Here is a 21,800-nt window from a genome sequence, read left to right on the forward strand (position 1 = left end):
TGCGGCAATTGTTCCCCTTTCTGAGCAAACCGTAATTAATGCTCAATAATGTGTACAGTACATTGGATAATAATGACACGACGAAACGCACCATTTACCAACCAAACGTCGCTCTCTCTCTCTCGGCTCAATTCCGACTTTGAGGCAATCATTTCAACCACAAACACCGCGGAAAAACCCCCCTAGACAAATCAACCCCTTTATTTCGGCAGAGCCGAAAGCTGTGGTACCTTCTTCTGGCTCCCTTTTTTGCGCAAAGAACGGACGGTGCACACAATATTTCAAAGCTGTCACCATTTATTGACTGTTTTTCCCCCTTCTCTCTCTCTCTCTCCCCCGTTTTTTGCGCAGTGGTTGTGTCGCGGTTCAGCAGGAATTTGATATTCGCCCTCGCCCAAGATCTGATGGGACAAATGGAAGGAACCGCGTGCTGATTAAGATTGCAACTCGACCTCGACTCGACTGCGTGGACGATACAAGGCGAGCGAGCGCGCGCGAGGTAAGACTAATTAATGACTAATAAGACATTTGTTAACTCAATCCTTGGTACTTTTCTAAGATATAAAGAGAGAGAGAGAGAGAGAGAGAGAAAGAGAGGGTTTTGGAGTTGAGAACAGCGAGTACGCGCGGCGTGAATTTCCACCGTTCCAACACTTTAATGTCTGTTTTTAATTTCTGTTTCATGTTGCATTTATTGCTTGCTTTTATTAGTTCGAATGTGGTCGCGTCTTGCGCCCGGGAAGAAAAAAGGGTAAACCACATTCCCCCTCCACCCCCTTCAAGCTTATCATTTCAGTTTTGCATAGCGAAAAGAGGAGGAAAAATTCGACATCAGCCCGCGAAAAACAATCCAACACAACGGGCGACTGTCTTGCAGTAAAAATTAAACCCCGTTTCTCACTGATAATACTTTGTTTTATGGCCCGCGCCGAATGGTTCCGGGCCGCCTTTGCTTAGCTCACCCATTGGCAAGCATTTTGTGGGGTAGGGGCACACCAGCTGGCCTAAATGGTGGGGCCACAAGTGAGGGCCTTCCCTAACGGCCCTTCTGCACAACTGCCAACGACTTGCACTGTTGTGCGATGCGCTGAATGGCTCAATGGTGAAGAAGGAAGAACTGAACTGTTTGCAAGGATTTACGGATCAATCGAAATCGTGTGGACGGGTTTTGCGGGATTGATTTTGCAACAAGGCCCAAAGCCCAAAGCTGGGGGGATGTGCAAAGTTAATTAAAAGATTTGCTTTCCTCCCTCATTTCCATTCGCTTTTCTGTGGTTTCCGAGACGATACTGCATTTTCCCCCCCGTTCAATTGCACTGGATGGAGGATATAATCCGCTGTAAGGATTATTCCTATTCCAGCTCACGCTCTTCTTGACCAATCATCAATCTTTCCCACTCTGGACATAAAAAGGGTCCCACCCACCCACCTCATTACACTCACCCACCGCCAATTGATTCATGGTGGAATAATTGATCAGCAAAATCCTCTCCCAGCGGTCACCACAGTACATCACATCGCAACGTCATATCTGCGCCGTTCCTGGATTCGGTGGAAAATTCCAGATCGCGAAGCTGAACGACAATGGGGTCAATTAATCGACTGTTGCTGACCTTTACGCTTGATAGGATTTGGCTTTTTTGTTAGCTTCCCCTGATGCTTCCCCGGACTGAAAAAAGGGACACTACAGGAAAAACATCACACACCGAAATCCTTGTCGCAGGAACCTTCCCAAGAACATGCGCAAAGAAACGCAGCACATCAGCCAAAACTAGTTCTACATGTGCACATCCCCTTCGATTGTTTGGGCACTGTTTCAAGATGCCGCCGTCCTTTGGCGCAGCACCCAAAGCACCGAAGACCTTTAAAGCATTGACCTCAAAGGTCATCGAATGTGAATTGATGGAAAGCTTGAAAAACTTGTTTATTGGCAGCCGGCCAGTTTTCGGCCAGTCCGTTCGGTAGGTACTGCTCACTGGGTTGGCTGCCCCTGCATTACGTCCGGTTCCGGAAGGACTAAAGGAAAGACAGCGCAAGAAACGGTAAGGATTAAGGTGACAATATCGAGCATTCGACTCATTCGAACGTGTCTTTAACGGTTTTCTTACGATGGCTGTCCCACATGTGTGAAGTGCTGAAAAGATGTAGCCAAAAAAACCCGTTTTCCTTTTCAATACCGATACATTTGATAAATATTTGCTTACGCCATTATGCCGCCAGAATGATAGGATGGACGCTAGTTGCTAGTTGCTAGTTGGGAGGCGATTCTATTTAGTTTAGTTTATTAATCGATGGACTATGAAGCCCTCTCGAGTCAAAATTTGTTTACAATACATTACATTAGATAACGAACAGAACATTTATATATTGTTATTGTTGAACGCATTCCGAACACTTAAAAGTGAAGTCAGTTCCGTTATCGTCATTCCAGGCTCATAAATATCGTTAGCTGAATTTAATAGACGGCACATACAAAGAAGGGGGTTGCGCGAGCCAAATGTTGTTCGGGTTTCAGCGACTGCCAGCATTGGTCGGCGATGGAGTATTCTGGCAGGAACATAGAGGTGAATCCTTGAAAGCAGCTCGGGACAGTCGATGGTTCCGTTTAAGATTCCCGTGATAAATGCTAGTCTGGTGTGCTCAACACGTTCGGCGAGAGGCGGGATTCCAAGCAGCAGACACCTAGTTCTGTAGTCGAGACGACGCGGCCAATCACGAAGGGCGAAGCGCGTTGCCTTCCGTTGAATGGACTCTAGCCGCGCAAGTGCCCGAGTAGATGCTGGCCACCAAACAATGCTAGCATATTCCAGCAGTGGTCTGATAAGTGCGCAGTACAGTGTCTTGAAACACATAGGATCACGAAGCTCGCGCGTCATGTTTATGACCAAGCCAAGTAGACGATTGCCACTAGCGACTACTTGGTCTATCTGTACTACTGGACTACTTCGAAGGAGAGTTTAGCATCTAGGAGGACTCCTAGATCCTTTACACAGTTCACTCTTTCGAGGTTCTGACCATCAAGCGTATAATTAAACAGCGCTGGAGCTCTTGAACGGCTGAATGAGATTATGGCGCATTTATCGATACAGACGCTTAGTGCATTACGCTTGCACCAGGAGACAAATTCAGTCAAAGTGGCTTGAAGTTGAAGATGGTCCTCGGGCTCACGGATTTCACGATAGATTTTAGCATCATCTGCGTAGAGTAGGCAACTATTATCCGGGAGTGCCGTGCACAAGTCGTTTATGTAGAGCAGAAACAACAGAGGCCCCAGGTTGCTGCCCTGGGGTACGCCGGAAGAGGCACCGATAGATCTAGATTGGTGGGAGCCCATTCTAACTGCATATGAACGACCACATAAATACGATTTCATCCACTTTACCAGGGGTGGTGATAATCCAAGTCTATCAAGTTTTGCCAGAAGAATGTTGTGGGACACACTGTCAAAAGCCGCCTTAATGTCCGTGTAAATGGCATCAACCTGCATACCATCATCAATGGACTTATAACAGCCGCTAACGAATTGCATCAGATTTGTCGTAGTTGATCTCTTAGGCATGAATCCATGTTGGTTAGTGCTGATGTATTTGCCGGCATGTATTGCACTCGCCAGGAAAAAATCGACCAACTTCCTCGTGCAACACACGGAACGGTCATGCGGATAAGAACATCATCATCATCGAAAGCATATTGCTTCTTCCAGCACAGGCATCCAGTTCCCGGGGCAAAAAGGAATGCAAATGAATGGATGGACATAAATTTAAATTAAAACTTATTGACCATATCGCGACCGTACGAATCGTTGGTCGCCCCGGAACCCCGGGCCGGTAGAGTTAGAGCAGCGAATTCCCTTGTGTTTGCTGCCCTCCCCAAGTGCAACACCCAACAGCCATACGGCACATATAGAATGGCTTTGTGTTGGTGCCTTCATACGATGGCCGAAAAAGCGCACAAGAATAGGAACAAGACACTTTATGCCCCGACAAAAACCCTACGCTCACCGAACTGCATGCAAAAACGTGTAGAAGACGTGTTTCTTCTTCACCGCGCGCTGTCCAGCCACACAGCCCCTGAGCCGAGCGAGACAGCGCCAGAATGGAAAATCTTTGATTAGCAATTTTACGGTTTATAAATTACCGTCCTTTTTTTGGTGTGTGTGTGTGTGTGTGTCTGTGTTCGCTCACTTCCCCTCCATGTGTGACCATTGGTCACACAAGCGGGACCGCCCGGACCAACTATCGAAAAACGGACAACGGACCATTGCGTCCTTCGATAGCTTCACGATGTGTGCCGAATTTGAATCGTGCAACGAATGTCATCATTCGTGCAAGAGCATCCTCTGTATCGGGTGTGTGTGTGAGGATGGCCAACAACAGCTTTATCATTGTCATCGGCATGTTGTACATGGCTAGAGACACCTCATTTTTCCCGATTTTTTCTCCCGTCTTCTCAGTCGCCTTCTTCTATTCGATAGCGAGCGAGCTCACTGATCGCTGTCATATATTTTGAATGCCAATCGATGAAACACACAACCGTCGTCTTGATAGCGTTAAGCAGGGTGGAAATTTCGAGGCTGCCATGGTAACCCCGAAGCGAACGGTGTGTCATATCCGCGTTAGCGATGGAAATGGAAAATGGATTCGATACGGACGTTAAGCACAGTTCGTGGGAATTTGTATTGCTGCTGCTGCTTGGTTTTAAGCGAATCAATGGCAATTTTTACGAAAATTCCTGCACATTTGCTCTTCATTTAAATTAATTAATTATAAGATCTAGTAAAAATAGAAAAAATCTCTTCCTTACTTCAATTGATAAACAAAACGAGCGCCTGTAAAGAGTAAATCATCAAAAATGGGACACTTTTAATCAATCTTTCAGCAATAAATCTCCTTCCTCTCAACTCAAAACGGCAAACAATTATGTCACCGTAAGTGTACCACCTTGGAAAACAAACAAAAGCCACGAACGCTTTGTTTTGTTTAGGGCCAATCAGTTTCCTTCCAGCTTCTCTCTTTTCTACGTCGCTAATTGCCATTTTTATTCAACAAACAAAACCACAAACCAAACAAACCACACCAGGAGATGAAAGATGAAAATTCCCCTTTTCGGAAGGTAAAAAAAAAACAACAATCTAGCGGCCAAAATTCCATCCCAAGAGAGGAATCCCGCAAACGACCCAACAAGCAAAAAAACCCATCAATTACGCACGATTGGTGGAACCCTTTTTTTAACCTCGCTCAACAACATCGGGGGCATCGGAGCTAAAAAGCATCTTGAAGAAATGATGCAAGGAAGACAAAAAATAGCACCACGACTGCCGTAAAGGTTTAGTGCAGCAGCAGCAGCAGCAGCAGCAGCATCCCTTAATCCCTTTACCCTTTGTCCCCGTTCAACCCTTGCGGACTGAGAGAGGGCTTTACGCTTCGTTCCGTTTCGGATGCTGGGAGGTTAGGCGGCGGCCGGCGCTCCGTTGATCATCGCCTGCGAGGGGTTAAGATTATGGGTTTGGTAAGACACAAGGGGCTCGACTCGACTCTTACGAGGTGGTCGCGTGCCCGGGAAAGGATTCGCTCGACCACCGGCGGGCATCGGGATCGGAATCCGGCTGATCCTGCCACGACGAGGTGAAGATGGTGACACTTTCTCAATGCTGTTTTCTCGTTCTTCTAACCGGGAAGGGGGTTAGCTTTGTTTGTTGTGTTTTATCACCTTTTTCTCTGTGCAGCAGCAGCCGAGGATTGTGTAACGCCGGAGATCGTGCTGATACGCGGGACAGGCAGAATCCCTTTTGCCTCCGTTAAACCGTAACTCTTCCATTTCCGGCGATTCCGGGCGCCTTTTGTTCGGTGGATTGGCTCGTGTCGGCCGGCAGGCTAATGCCTGCTTGTGGATGCTAATGTGCTCTGTGTGTGTGTTTGTGTGTGTCAGAGAGAGTGTTTGTGGCTTTTAAGCAAAGGATCATGCTTATCAGCGGGATCGGTTTAGTGGAGCGATATCCTATTTAATGCCACGGATGTTCGGTACTTGCTGGTTGATGCTATAAACGTGTCTAAATGTGTAAATGAAGTACAATGACGGACGCCACAGCAGATGCATCTCAGTGAATGAAATATGTGCAAAGCGACATTTTCATGCTTTTTGTGGTTCAAAATTCTCACATAAAACAACGACGAAAAACGTCCCAAAAAATTCTCCCAATTTTAAACGTTTGCCTTATTTTACGACAGCACACACACAAAAAAAGGAAACAAATTAGCGGAACTAATTTTAATGCTACCGTTTTTCGTCCCTTTTCTTATTATTCGTTCCACATCCAACGCCCGACAGCGCCCGTATCCGTGTTGCATTATTTAAAGGAGATGTTAAGGAAATTGAACCAAATTTTAGCTTTCAGCCAACTGTGGTAGCACAGTTTCCGCCGTGGTGAATGTTGTCCACAAAACGGACGATCTTCAACAGGATTTGACTTAAACTTAAACAACACGGCCCAGCAGCTCTGATTTTTTTTGTTGCTGCCAACGGGAAGTCAACCGGTGCGATGGCCATCATCATCCACTGCTGGTTCAAATTATATTCAAATTTTAAGCAAGTTAGCGCTTTTCACGCAACAACTGTCTAACGACAAAATACTTGCCGCGTTTTTTTTCAACAATTTTCTTATTTTTTTTTGTGTGGGTATATTCTAACGACTCTTCTAAATCGCCCAGAAACTCCCAACGGTTTTCGAGCAAAGGCAAAATGCACATTAAAGTGCTTTTCTGGATTCAAAGTCAAAGATGCGATACTTGTCTTTTTTTTGCATTTTGGTTTTGGTTTTGCTGAAATCAACCCGCCAGGGAATTCCTCAACATGTCACATACTGGTAAAAAGAGAGAAAGAAAGGGAGAGAGTGAACGTTAGAAAAAATACTTCAAATCAACCACAAAAATCTCACCACATCTTAGCCCGACAACATCCGACGTCCTGAGACGCCCAAAACTGGCCCCGCCAAACGGCCCCGAACAAAAGTGGCTTGACAGCCCACTTCCCACTGATACATTGGGTTCCTTTTTTTTAGTTTCGGGAGTTTCGGGAGAAAAATCGCTTGGAAAATTGCCCGCACCACCAATGTGATACCGCAACGGGGATGTGGAAAAGCAATACCAAACCCTCCTAAAAGCCGGGACAACTCCATCGACAAGCGTGAGGCGTGAATAGGTACCGAATCAGCGAGCGAGAGTCTATGCAAAGGACATGCAAATTGGATGTGATGGACTTGAGATACGTGTACAGGATCGTTTTTTCTCCTCTTTCTGCTACTTTTGTCCCACAAACGAACCGAGTGTCCCTAGAATTGGCCTTAAAAAAATACTTCCGTGGGGTGATGGCGCACTTCTCAACCTTCCCCCCCTCGAATTCAAGAAAGTCCTGTTTGATTAAATGCTTTCTGCTTGCTCTTCCGCGCTCTCTCTCTCTCTCTGTGTCTCTCTCGGGAGACAGATGTGTGTGTGTGTAGATTGACAATTTGACGTGCCCGAAACTCGCGCAACGGATCGATACGCGTGTAGGCAAATCAGGGTAAGGGAGAAAGAACAACAAAACCGTCCCATCGAGGGACGACGGACAATCGGGTGCATTATTTTAACGGTTGAGTTGAGAAACCGGCTTGTTTGTGCGTGGCACCATGGGCATCACCGTGGGCTAATTATCGTTCGTACAAGGCCCAGGGCCTCCTCCGTGCACTCGTTAGTTAGGTGAGAGTGTTGTTTGAAGGTCGTTAAATCGTAAGGCAACACTCGCGAGGTTTTCTTTTTTTTTAAAGATAAAAAGCAAATAAAAGAAGATCTCAAGTGTATGTAGGGTGACTCTATTTGCATGACTTTGTTTTTCGGCTCCTTTCTTGTTACTTAAATGTTTTTTGATGATTTGCTTGCTAAGAGTACGGAATCAATTTGCAATTAGTTTGACTGTGGGATAATAGAAAGACAGTATTTTCCATGATTTTTTGGGAGTTTCTAATATCTTCTTTTTAGTATTTTTATATTTTGTTCCATTTCATTATTTTCCTCATGATTACACTATAAAGAATTGATGTTTATAACGTTAGTAACTTTAAATGCAGTAACTCTTCCTGTTACGCACGCGATTCTAAATTTCTTTTTTTTTACCAATCTGATCCTAGTAACCATTGTTTATCCTTCCACGTCAAAATAAGATGTTTCTGGAAACACGAATTATCAAGTCCGATCGGATATTCGGGTAAACGTGTAAGGATAAATTTAGTATACAAGTAGGCCATATTTTCAATAAAGAAATATTCAAACGCAGAAGCTCTTGGAGTGAAGAGCTTTAATTCCAATATCCGAAATAGGACAGAGCCCCTGGATTAGAAGTAACTAGCGGGAAGGACTGGTTAGTAAGCGAAGTATCAAATACTCTGTCCACAATTGCTGTTTGTTTCTCCTCCGCTACGACCCTGCAACTCTTGCTGAGGGCCAAACCTTCGCGTGGCCTGCCGGAGAAGCACGGTTCGTAACTCTTCCCTTAAAATCAGCACAGCTTAAAGCGTGTTGACTGACATTTGAAAAGAAAAGAGACTTAGTCCACACCAACCACTCTACATTCTACATGTACCTGGGGGTTGATTGTGGCAGCCGAAGAAAGAAGAAACATTCTGTCCCACATTTTGTCCAAGCAAGTGCCTCTCCGATTGTGTGTAACATCTTTCTACAATCCTAAGAAACTGTTTCTGCTTCACCAACAACAGACACCACGCAAAGCCCCACTTTAGGGACGATGACACAAACGACGGTAAGTAGTAGTAGTTCTCGTGCGCACTGCTGTTGATTGTCAAACCAACCAACCAAAGACACAAAGGCCACTTGTTGAGAAACGATGAGCTGCCCCCATCCCCGGCGGATTGTCTAATGGACGTGATGGTGGTGGTGCTCGCGGGCGCTCGTCCATTAACATATTAACATTTTATCATTCAGTGTCGTTCGCGATTAAATCCTTTTCCGAAGCAGGCGGGTGGCAGCAGTAGCAGCAGCAGGATGCATTTATGGTGCATCACATTTTGGCTTTGGCTTTCAAATAGCACTGGCTGTGGCACGGATGACGATGTGGCAGAGAGGCTAACAAAAACGCCTCTTCAAAGAGATTTCATTAAAGGGCTCACTTACATGATGGGTCCCTTTTTCGCATCCGAGCGCGCATCATTGTTACATCCGCAGAACGGTAGAGCGCAGTAACAACAACAGCAACAAAAAACCCCTTTTCACCGCAAAGTGCGCAGGGTAAAAAAATGCATATCGGTTTCGGTGTCCTTTCCGTAGCGCAGCGCAAACCACTCTCATGCTTTAGTACCTTTGCTAACGAAAAAAAGGGAGACCCATTTTTTCTGTTGTTACTTAAAAAGCAGCATTACACACACACACACGTAGAAAAAAATGGGAACGCAAAAAAGGGTTGACATTGTGTCGCGGTGGAACATTATAATTGCAACTTTGCGCGCGGTGCACTGCACGCAAACCGGCAGTTGGAAATGATTTAATGGGCTTCCCAAGAGCAGGATAACGACGATCCCCACTGCTCGCTATGTGTGTGTGTGTGTGGGAGTGGGAGGGGGGTGCTTGCTGCAATTTCACCACAAAGAGAACGCAAAGTGCAACCGCTTAGATGCGGCGAATGATAAAGCCCCGTACCGCAGTTTTGGGCTGTGTGGCCGGCAAGCAAATGGATTTATTATGAAAATCGCACCATTTTTCTGTGCCCGCTGCATCAACGCTTGCTTTGATGGAGATTTGAAACGCAAAGCATTAGCTGCGTAACGCATTGTTGCACGTGTTCGTGTACTGGCAAGGTTTGGAAGAATGCAATTGCAACCGAGCGCGCATCAACAACACTAGCCCCGCGAGAGATCATCACATTGGAAGTCAAGAACTATGATGACAATGATGATGCTGTGAGGCGCTAGAAGTGCAAGCCTCTCTCGTTAGCCTGAGTGACCCATGCACAATGGGGTGGGGGCACGTTTGCTAAAGTCATCAATCAAAGCGGTAAAGTGGAAAAGCGACAAAAAATGCTAATGAAAAAATCAATCAATCATGATAGCAATTAAAATCTGTTAGTAAAGGTGATGACTTGTTTTTTTTAATGTTTGGCTTTGCAATTTGCACCGTTTTTTCTCAGTCCAATCATTTGAATTCATTTGCAATTAAAGGGAAGTATTGATGAATAGAATCGATGGGACACTTAAAATGTAAATTGATGGACAGTGAAAAATGCCATCCGTAAAAAAACGACATTTTAATGATGCTTTAAATGAAATAAAATAAATGATCTCTTCCCTTCTTTGCGTTGCACAGGAACACAGAGCATCAGGTAGGTGCACTTTCAATTAACAATGTCATCCGATGTGGTCGTTTCGCTTTTTTTGTATTATTTGTTTTGTTTTTTCCCCTGTATGTCCCGCATATTAAACCATACGTTATCGTGGGTTATATCTTCTTTATCAACACCGCCCATCGCACGAGCTGAACCTGGCGAACAACTGAAAAACCACCTCATCACCCCCCAATGGTGCGCGCCTTTCATCTTTCATTATGCGACTGCTATCTTCGCCCCTTTTAGGCGCCGTAATTTGACTCCACAAGTTTTGCCAGATTAAATCATTAAAAGGGACAAACTAACAAACAGGAGAGAGAGAGAGAGCCAACCTCACCCGATATAGATGCATTTAGCTTGCATGTCTTTATAGAGGGGACATCTCGGGAATGTCACTGTAAACCCCGCGAACAAAACACGCGCGTTCAACCGATGATCCGTACGCGGTTGATAAGTAAATGACGCGACACATGTCCCATTGCCGCATAGAAGCTCCGCGCAGGGTACCCTGTGCTCCCGTCCCAACTGCTCCCTTCCTGGCCGATTTTTAAGGATTTAATCATTACCGCTCCGCACGGTAATGCTATCCATCTGTGCTGCGACTCCTCGATATCCATCGATAAGCGTAACAAACTACCGTCTACCCTCCTATCGCGATAGATTTCTGATTCGACCGACAACTCCCTGGGGGTGTGAGGAGGCAGTAGATGGTTCTACACATCCGACAAATCGGAAAAAGAAACACGCAACAAGGAAACCGCAAAAATCAACCATATCATGTTACACACACATATGCACACAAGATTTTAATTACGAGGTTTAGCATTCAATCGAAGCACTGTCGTCGTGTGGGTTGGGGCAACCACTCTTCTGTACCACCTGGAATGCTGCTGCTGCTGCAATCACACGGTACGGGGTTTCCGAGTTGAGCCGAGAGGTTAAGCAAATACGGAAGTAGCTGGAAGCTGGAAGTTTGTCCACCAAGCGCACCACAGTAGATACGCAACGCAGAACGGAAGCAACGCGCCACGCGAAGTAACTGTTTGTTCAACACAAACCATGGCGGCAGCATGGCGGTAGGATGACAATCGGATGGATTGTTGTAGAGGCGCCTTTGCTACACGAAAGCGGTGGGAAAGCGAGATTTCTTCCAAGGTTGCACCGCCTGGCCAGTGTCTTGGGAGATGTAAGATGCACCCACGAGCGTGCACTTTTGGTGAGAAAAGTAAACAGACAAAGACAGATGGGTGAAGGAATTGGTGCTGGTTGTGTGCTTGCTGTTGTGCTCGTTACTCGAAGAATTCATTGAGCTGAAGATACTGTTGAAAATGATCTTAATTTTTGTCCTTAAAAATTGTGTTAAAATTAGAATTTCCTTAAAAATCAGTGTTACACACCCCAAAACCCGTCCATAATCAAAGCAAAGAAAACCGTTACAAACGTTACGACATTTACGCTTATTACTCCACATGTACCATGAAGGTCCAGGCACACACACAAAGAAGTATCCCATTAAAATAAAAGACATAAATCCATTGATCCCTGCCACAATTGCAACAATTGCCATAATCCACCAAACAGAACGGCAGCAGCACAAAGACGCGAAGGTCTGACTTTTATATACACTCATGGAATGAAAACAAACAGCCTCAAAAATAGAATTATCGCAACATTGTTGCATTTTGGTGTTTTTCGCGGCAAAACGAAGTATTGCTACCGTTGCTGCAGCAACACTTCGCGGCCGAGATGCACCACCGTGCATGCGTGCGCTTGGGTGTGTGTGTATGTGTTTGTGTATGTACAGGCCAAAGGTGTGCAAAGCTATATTTGCTTCCTTGCATTGCATTGTGCCACTCAAATGAACAGGGGGAAACAATCTTAAAGGAAGAGAAGCAAACAATGCGCAACGGAACGAGCGCGCAAAGCAAACGCAAAGAAAACGCACCAGTATTTCGATGTGCGAGGCGTGAAATAGTGAATTAGATTGCATTTTTTGGTGAAGAAGAGGGCTACAGCAATCAGCCAACAAAAAGGAAAAAGGAAAGCAGAATGATCAGCAAACAATATTATGCGCACGGGGCATCATCGACCGGAGCAGGAACCATGATTGGGTTTCCCTTTTTTTATTGAAAAAACGGCTTCAAAAAACGGCCTCAAATTAGCCCAAACCAGCATAGGTTTCAAAGGTGCTGTTTTGTGAGGTCCTTCACAAGGCAAACAGGGGAGAGCGCGACCACCCCACTGTCTACAAGACACCCGGCCATTTGCTGTCTTGAAATTTGCAACAACAAAAAATGCGTTGTTAAAAAAAGGACGATGCGTCCCTTGAATTGAACTTGAACTGAAGTGAGAGTGCGGCTGAGTCTTCCTTTGCGCCAAAATCAAGATCACTTCCAAGGGAGAGGGATGTCCGTTTTCCTTTTACCTTGCAAGTGGTCTAATTTCTATCTTTTCTGTAACGATTTTTTGCTGTTGTGTTGTGTCCCTCGTTGAGAAGTCGACGGTGGTGGTGTTGGGTGTTGGGTTTTGTTTTGAGATCGAGAGGTTTTTTTTCCCCCTCTCACGGCGGCAGATTCTGTGAATCTGTGAATATTTATTAACAGCTAATCGGAACAATGTGACAAATCAGCTTTACGTCTTATGGGCGCTCCTGTCAAAAAGACAGAAAAAACAGCATCTAGGAGGCTGAGGATGTTTGTTTCGATCTTCGAACGGGCTGGGCTGGTCCTGAGATCTGGGTGCTCTTCATGTAAATGAAATGTTTATGTTCGTAGATAATTGGATTTCATTGTTATGATCGTTGCCGTGGCACCGGTCGCGGGATGCTTTTGTATGGAGTGATTTTTTTTTTTTTAGCCTTGAATGACTCGTTTTTTTTGTTTAATTTCTTGTGTGTTGTTGTTTCGATTAACTCTCCCGGACTCCCGGACGGTTGGGTAACGGAGCGGCCACTTTTGGGATTACGGTTGTGTTTGCAAATTTCGGTGCGAGCGGTTTCGGTTTTTGGCGCCCGGCGTAAAAGCGATTAGACAATATCGCTCAGTTTTTTAAGGGCATTTTTTAAGTTCCTTTTCTTTTAACTGTTTTACATGTGATAGAGTAAGGCTTTTTCTTTCCGGGAAATGAAATCTAATTCCCTTTTGGGATGGAAGCGTGGAATCAGAAACAGGAACAGATTAGCCCGGTAGCCCGGTTTGATGCAGATCTGTCCACATCCATTGCCAATATTTATATCCCGTAGATAATTGGAAGTGTATTGTGGCACTAGAGGCTGCAGAAAATGGTGAGAAAAAGACTTCTAGAGGGTTGTTTGTTTTTTGAAACTGTAACGGAAACTGGCTACACTGGAAAGCAAACAGAACACGATTCCACCTCAAGCGCAATGCAACACCCGTGAGCGGGGAAACAGGCAGAGTCGTGATTTATTCCAGCGCCACACGATCCTTTGGACAAATTTGATAAATTCATCAACGTCAAACACTTCGCTTCCCCCTTTCAATGAGGGGCCGTTTTTTTACAGTCGCTCATTTCCTAATGACTTCCAATCGGCTTCAACCAACTTCCTAAGCACTGCAAACTCCCCCCTCCACCGTTAGTACGGAAGCGGATTTATCCTGTTACCATCATTACATCAAACACTTTCCACTGTTGAACCAGTCTGTCAACAGTGAACGGTGTGTGGTTGCCTGCCACCACCACCACCATCATCACATAATCATCATCATCATCATCGTGGTCGATCGGGTAACTGAACCGAGTAAAGCCGCACCATCAATGGACGACCCCTTTCCCCCTCGGACGGGCTCGTTTTTTGTCTGTGTCTTCCCATCGACTTGATCCGCTTGTAAGTCCTTTAACCGGGGCCGTAATCCCGTGTCGTTACGGCTGGATTACCGCGCACAATCAAACACACACATGCCACCCAAGTGCCGTCTTCCCGTAGCGTTTATACGGCCGATTACGCTACACAGTGACAGTAAAAGCCCTTTTCTTAAGATACGACCAACCAACCACCAACCACCCCTGGGAGGACCAATAAAAGGATCAATACTTTTCATTCAATACTTTCTTCGGACGCCCCTTCTGACGCATTTGAAGTCAAGGGTGAAAGTGAAGGAATCGAACCTCTTTTTACGGTTTGGTTCAATGTGCGAGAGGGGTGACACAACAGCATCCTTTTTGTGCTGTGGAAAACTATGAACCAACCAAAAAAACGGCCACCCCACCCGGGCAGGGGTAGCAACCGAATCAACCGAACTAATGCGCTGCAGGCTCTGCCTTTAAACCGCCATCTAGGTAGGCCCTGTAGTCTTAAAGAAAGTCATCGAAAGACAGCACGCTTCGTTGGCACGCACTTCCAACTCCTTTCGAGTGTTTCGAAAAAAAGAGACGTCAACAGAAGGTAACCCCACAACAACAGCCATCAACCCCGACGGTACGGCGACGGAGTCTGAGTACCCCCGGGCACACCGGGAATCGGATCAATAAATATTATTAAATTTGATTTTTATGTCAAATAAATGTTTCCTATTTTTATGCACCCTTCTCCGCAGCACACACACCCGAACTTGCAGTGAAAAGTGAAAGGAGTTACGCCACTTGCGTGAAAATCGATCATGAAGGAATGTAGGGAAGGAGCCAGCTCTTGGGAGTGAAGTAATATGTTTTGCTATATTGTGGCATTTTATGACCTTGTGCGGTTTCCACTAAAAAAAAAAAAGTTGAAGTTGTTGTTGCGAAAAGGGGTTGTTAGCTGAATGGGAGTTGTGCTGGAAATTGAGACACAGTGCGATTGTGTTCAATTAATCGTGTCAAAACTATGGCACTGGGGTTGAAAATGAGATCATTTGATATTTGATAAATGTAATGCACTTAAAATATTTATATGCAACTTCTAATACCTTTGACTAGCAAAAAATACTAAACAAAACCACCTATTTTACGATCGACTTTCCCATTGTGTGTCATCCACTACGAATGTATTGCTCCCTTGCTCAGATTATTTGCACGCCTCATAAACCTAGTGGAAATGTCGTGTCGCCTCACGTCGCGTACGCGGTTGCGGAACTTATGTGCTAAAAATTGCGCGACCTGGTCTGGCATGATGGTGCGGTGGTTGCACGTTTCCGTCACGTTTCTTATAGGAGATTTAAGTTTTTGCACATTTTTGCAGAAACTCACTTCCGGCAGTGTACTATAAACCAGCGCTACACACACCACACACACGCGGCGTTCCCCAGCGCCGTGAATGTCAAAGGTCATTCTAATTCACGGTTGGCTACCCCGCGGTGCTGCCGGATCGTCAGTCGAATCGAATGTGTGTTGTGCGTTTGTGTGTGCTTGAATTTCGGAAATCGGAATTAGATTATCGAACAGGACCCAGGCCGTCATATGGGGTGGGAATATTCTCACCAGCTTTCCTAACAATGGATGCATAATTCGGCCGCCGGACAACCAAAATCAGCACTCGACCGGGGTGTAGTCGATCGGTTGTTAAAATTTAAATAAGGACTCACAATTTGCATTTCCCCCCACTTTCTTCTGCCCCGGGGGTTGACACGATGTTGATGATGATGATGCAGGCTGCTCTAGTTCTTGTTCAATTCTATCACCCGAGTTCGATACTGTTGCTGTTGTTGCTGCTGCTGCCGTCCGAAGGGTTCCCTTCTTGAGGGCTTGATTTTTGCGCATTCAAAGAAGGACAGCGTCCTTCTCAAATCCCGTCCCGTTTCCCGCCTTGACAGGTAAGAAACGAACCCTCCGGACGTCCGGACGTCGAACCATTGCCTTGCACCGTATGGAGATTTATTGAGGTGACCTTTCGCATGTAGCTACATCACACTTTCCAGCAGCAGCAAGAATGGATTGCGACCCCTCTGCTCGCACGCCACACACACACCCGGTGGACGATGGAAATCTTTCGATCGATTTTTCGTCCGATTCGCCTACTTTGGTTACGCTTCGCAAGGGGCAAAATATTCAAATCCAGTTACCGTGTGCACCGCGCCGTACAGCTGAAGCAGCCCTGTAAAGGATGGCAAGCAATGGGGGAACAAGAATGGTTACTTTAAGGTTTTTGCAAAAATTGCGACACACACAGCCGATACGTGCACCAATTTCGTGAACGCGCCCGAAACAACAGCAACAATAGTTGGCATTTATTTTCGGTAAATAAATTAAATCGCCCAGCGCGCACCCGGATTCTCGTTACGCCGGTGCGATGCAGATTATTCTTAATTTTCACCGTACAATAGTGGTGCGTACGCAGATCACCAGTTCGTGGGAATGTTCGTGCAAATGCCACCTAGCAACCGAGGTAACTGCTTGCGATGAAGTAACCGTAACAACGCCATTTACCGGTTGGTAAAATGTTGCAGCTCGTCGTCGGGATTTCCCACACTTTGCACAAACCGGCGACCGGTGCACGAAAGTACAGATGTAAGGTCAGCTAGATATTGCAACGACAACCTACCCCTGGAACACTGTACAAGAGAGGACATTTGTGTTGTGTTTTATACAATTCAATACAAGTTTGGAAGGTAAGCTGAACTTGTAGCAAAAGCTTAATTTTTAAAGAAAAATTGTAGAAAATGCATTTTCATCGTTGAAACCTTTAAGCAACTTCTTGGAAGCTGCTGTTCACAAATAAGCGAAAAGTTTCTTGTAGAATAAATTTGCTTTCTTTTCCTTTTCCTATTCCTGATTTTCTTATTTTCCGTGAAAAAACTCCCCTTTTTCCAGTGGTTGGTTTAATTACGCTCAAGTACGTTGAAGACGGAGCTACGCTTTCCGCAACATGTACAGACGAATGTGCAACTTCCAGTCACGAGTTTCAGCCATTTCTTGATAAAACTTTCTCTATTTTCTTTTCGCAAAATATTTCCTTTTTCTTCAGTCAGATCTTTCGATGTTTGTTTGTTGGTTTGTCAAAAGCCGTACCAGTTACCTTCCATTTTGTGGTCGCCTTGTTTGGTGTCTAGCCTCAGAGTTTCTCTCTTTTTTTGAAGATAATTATGAAAGCTTTGGTTGTTTTACTCCTTTTTTTGTATTTTGCATTCATGTCATTTCTCTTAATGTAACCCACCCATCTCCGGGTTGGCTGATTAGTAATTGTGAGCACCGTTCGGCACTGGTCACCGCGGACGAGCAACTCATTTCGGTAATGGAAACTGCACGATGGCACAGAAGAGCCAGAGAGAGAGAGTTTGTTCACCGTTTTACTTTCTCGAATACGTGAAAAGTGGAAAAGTTCTTCTACCCCTAAAAAGGGGGTAGGCCTTTTTGTGCCTTTCGAAAGAAAAGCCAAACATTCCTTGGCAGAATTTTACTCACCCAACAGCCCACCGCCAGCACCACAAGCCGGGCGCCGGTAAACACACAAACAAAAAGCCTAAACCCGCGTTAATAAAAGACGGCTTAATTAAATTCTAGCCCAAGGAATGCGAATGCGATCGGCCACTACTTCCACGCGTACCCAATACAATCATAAACCGCCGCCGTCATCGCCGCCGCCGAATGTACGCATTTGGCTGCGGGTTTCGATCAGTTTGTGCCGTGACAAATTTGAACCCGACGGGGAGCATTTACCCCGATCGAATAATTTCCCAATTGATTCTCAAACCAGGCAACCCAAAATCTTATGCTGGCTTTCCTCGCTTTGTGAAGCAACCCGTGCCTTGGAAGGGACCATATCTCGTGGTGGTGGTGGTGAGCTGATTATGCGCCGTTTCGATTGGTTCGGTTCTTTCGCCATGATAGAACCCGTGTATGGTTCAGATTTGTAGCTCTTGCTCACTTTGGCCAACGGGCACAGCAAGCGAACGCGCGGTACACAATAAAAAGCATGTGCGAGGTTTCCCTTTATTGAAATTAATCCATTTTTCATTAAATGCCATCTCGAGCAGGGTCTGCGAGGGGTTTTTTTTTGTTGCTCTCTAGTGAAGCATAATAGGCTCTTAACGGGCAAATAGTATAAATATGGGTTATCACTTTGATAATCTCTTTCAATTAAAGGATGATGATGGACGAACGGCTTTGAAAAGGGGTTTTTTTTTTGGGCGATCAGGGTCGATACTGTTCCCCCAAAACAGGAACGCAAATAGAAAAAAAGATGCACAAGAGTGGTTTGAATTCAAACCATTTCTTTTTAAATTTATTCCATTTGCCCTCTGTTTCACAAAAACAGCTCCACATCCCCGTACCGAACTTCGATCGTGCTACGATTCGATGCCCGCAGCGTGAGATCATCAGCACCGGCCTCACCGGCTGTCGTCGTCTGCTCGATCGCCACCACCTCGCCCGGCACGTCATCGTAGCAGCAAAGTCCACCCTGGCGCTCGCCGGGACAATCGTAATCAGCACCGAACGCCGTGATCCCGTGACGCATGATGTCGGCCCGGGCCCGATCGACCCAGCCGCAGTGCCACCGGTTCCCTATCAGGCGCACCGTGTCCAGGGCCGGGAACGCGCCCGGGAAGGCCCCGAACGAGCGCAACCGATTGTAGCTGACCCACAGGTTGCGGAGGCCCGCCAGCTGCAGCTCGGGCGAAGCGTCCAATCGCGCGATTTGATTCACGGACAGGTCGAGATCGCGCAGCCGCCTCATCGCACCCAGCACGTCCAGCTCGATGTGGGTTAGTTGATTCTGCGACAGGTCCAACCGTTTTAGGCCCACCAGCAGCGAGAGGCGCGCTGGCAGCCGCTCCAGCCGCGTGCGTGTGATGTGCAGTATTCGGAGCTTTTCGTACGGGGCTCCAGCGGGCCCGCCGGCTACATCGAACATTCGCAGACCGGTCGCATCGATCACGAGCGTATCGAGCGTGTGGGAATGGAACGACACGGAGGGGATGTGGCCACCGCGAAGCGTCAGACAGTCTGTGCGCTGCAGCAGCGCGAACAGTGCCGGCCCGAAGTGGTCAATCTGGCAGCCGTCGAGCGAGAGTTCACCGCCACCGCCCGTTTGTGCCATCGCGGAAAGGGTCGCGTTGGTAAGTGTCACATTTTGCAGTCGGCCAACACGCTTGTCGCCCCGGCGACGATGATGAGGCACGGCACGGCCATACACACTGCCTACCACCGCTAGGAACAGCAGACCTGCCAAGGCCCTGCAACAATTTGAAGCGAGAAAGGAAAGGAATCAATCAAAGTAGGTTTCGCAGTACGCTTCTGGCAGCGTGATGCGTCGTCTTACAGCAGTATCACGTCCCGGTAGCGTGCCATCGTCAACATGGCCTCCTGCGTTGTTTGTTATCAATTGACTGAGACCGAGAGAGACAGAGAGAGAGAGCGGTTGACGACGATCGGTGCGACGTCGTTTTTGGACCGGATCGTTGCTTTGCCGGTTCGCTCCACATTGATCGTGGCACCGTGGATTCTGGGTCTATTTATTGGCTTTTGTTTTGGGGGTGGAGGGGAGCCCCCTTTACACAAGAAGGTTGCGCTCTAGATTAACGGAGAACGGAGAGTCCATCTATCCAGCAGCAAAACAACGTGTTATTTATTTGTTTGGTTCGTTTTGATACGTTTGTTTGTCACAGTTTGCGCGCGTTCAGTGCGCCCTGGTTGGCTGGTGCGTCAGTTGGGGCATGCGACATGGGGCAGCTGACTGAGCGACTTCTAAACCAGCATTAAACGTTACAGGAAAGAACTGGAATCACTAGTACATGATGTGTTTTCTATTTTAAATGATAAAAATTATATGTACACAATCCTTAGGCTACTGGAATCCGGTTCGAAGGACCAGATATTGATTGAAACGTCTTCTTCTACGTCTACCAAACTGATTGCAGCTCATCGCGCAAAGCATCAATCCTTTAATGACACCGATAATGACACTTTGTGCATGTTTTATGAGCACTTTAAACCCTCCGATTGCAAATCATTCCAAGACGCTTTCCCATCATCCTACCATAAACTTCACCGTGCCAACGTCCGTGAGGAGGTGTTTATTTCATTACGTTTCCGTCTCCCCAGCGTTGATCAAACAATCATCACAAGACTTGTCATCCGTCGGTAATTAAGACGGTGTTTTGCTCCCATTAAAGGACAGACACACGCACTGTACCATCTGTTTCGGTCCGGGGTTTCGGTCCCGCCCGAGCGTGACCGGCGGTGGTTGGTTGGTTAATGGTGAATAAATAATACCACCTCCAGCCCTCCACCCCGGGGTGGTACGGGTGGTCACGACTCTTCACTTCGACGATATCAAACTGTTCGATGATATCAAAGCGACGACGAGATCCAACTCGACACGAAAGGGAGGCGAAAGTTTTCTTAAGATTTTAAAGATCATACAAAAGCGACTCCTCTTTCCCCCTCCGCTTCGGTTTCGGTGACACAGCTTGTCGTCTTTAATGTGTTAGCTCTGGGAAGGGCGACGAAGACATGCTCAGGAGGAATTTATTTGATTTTGTGCCACGTGATGAAGGATAACACTTGAAGGGACGGGTGAAGGAGTACATTCGTTTGTTGGGTGTGCGCACGTGTGTGTCCTTGTGTGGGACAGGAAATTGAATTTCCATTCTATGCGAACCACAAAATAGCACCGAGATGGCGGACATTTTGCCAGTTTCCTCACGTGCAGAATGCCTTTGCGGTAGCGTAAAAAAGCCATCTATAAAGCATTCTTCCAGTTCTTCAAGCCCGTTTCATTCCAATGCTTCTTCCTGTATCGATATGGGGGAGAGCGGAAATCATACGTTTTAAAATTTAAACTCACCTCGTGTCGATTTCTAATCATGTTTAACATTAACGTGCATTTCAATTCTATTTCCGCTCCGCAAACAGTCTGCATGTATGCATGTTCCAATGTTCGTTTTTTTTTGGTTGGTTGGTTGACCTTATCCCGGAATTGAACAGACCCGACAGGGTCAAACGATCGATCCCAACGGTTCTTGGCGGTTGTCGGCCCACCCTGGTCCAAACACAACAACGACAACAACAACATGCCAACACAACCACATACACACGTACACAAACCATTAGCTCTAACGGCTTCCGGCGCCTTCGAAAGCCGCCCGAAATGTCGCATAAAACTGTCACTCGATACATGGGCTGGTGGTTTTGCCGTCTGCGCCTTTACCCTGCTTTAATGTGGCACCACCACTCGGCAGTGCGACTTTAAGCCGCTCACGACCGCTCAGAACGACTGTGTGCCGGTGGTTCTGCTGTGTGTTTCCTTCCGTACGCGATCGTACGCGGTATCGATTTTCCAATAAGTTTCACTACTTTATGGCTCAGATCAGGGGAAAGGATCAGGAATCGGTCAGACGACTTCCGAAAGTGCAAACCGCAGACCGGGCCGCCGCAAGTCTCTTTCTTCCAGAAGGTGTCTCCGGTGGTAGACGTGTGTGCTTGTGTGTGTTAGTTTGCATATTAATTAATATTTTTATTGTTACTTTATCGCACCTGCCAGTCGTGCTCGTGCTCGCTCGATG

At 46.4% G+C, this 21,800-nt stretch overlaps 1 protein-coding gene across 1 annotated transcript; it reads right to left on the bottom strand.

The window, feature by feature from the left end:
- Nucleotides 1-18,493: 18,493 nt before the first annotated feature.
- On the bottom strand, nucleotides 18,494-19,915 carry LOC120893693 (volume-regulated anion channel subunit LRRC8A-like). The gene is made up of 2 exons (XM_040295725.1): nucleotides 19,556-19,915; nucleotides 18,494-19,469 (listed from the first exon to the last, which is right to left on the bottom strand). The coding sequence occupies exons 1-2, from the start codon at nucleotides 19,591-19,593 to the stop codon at nucleotides 18,539-18,541; spliced, it is 969 nt and encodes a 322-aa protein (XP_040151659.1). The 5' UTR covers nucleotides 19,594-19,915; the 3' UTR covers nucleotides 18,494-18,538.
- Nucleotides 19,916-21,800: the final 1,885 nt, after the last annotated feature.

This window comes from Anopheles arabiensis, chromosome 2, assembly GCF_016920715.1.
Source record: "Anopheles arabiensis isolate DONGOLA chromosome 2, AaraD3, whole genome shotgun sequence".
Taxonomy (NCBI): Eukaryota; Metazoa; Arthropoda; class Insecta; order Diptera; family Culicidae; genus Anopheles; species Anopheles arabiensis.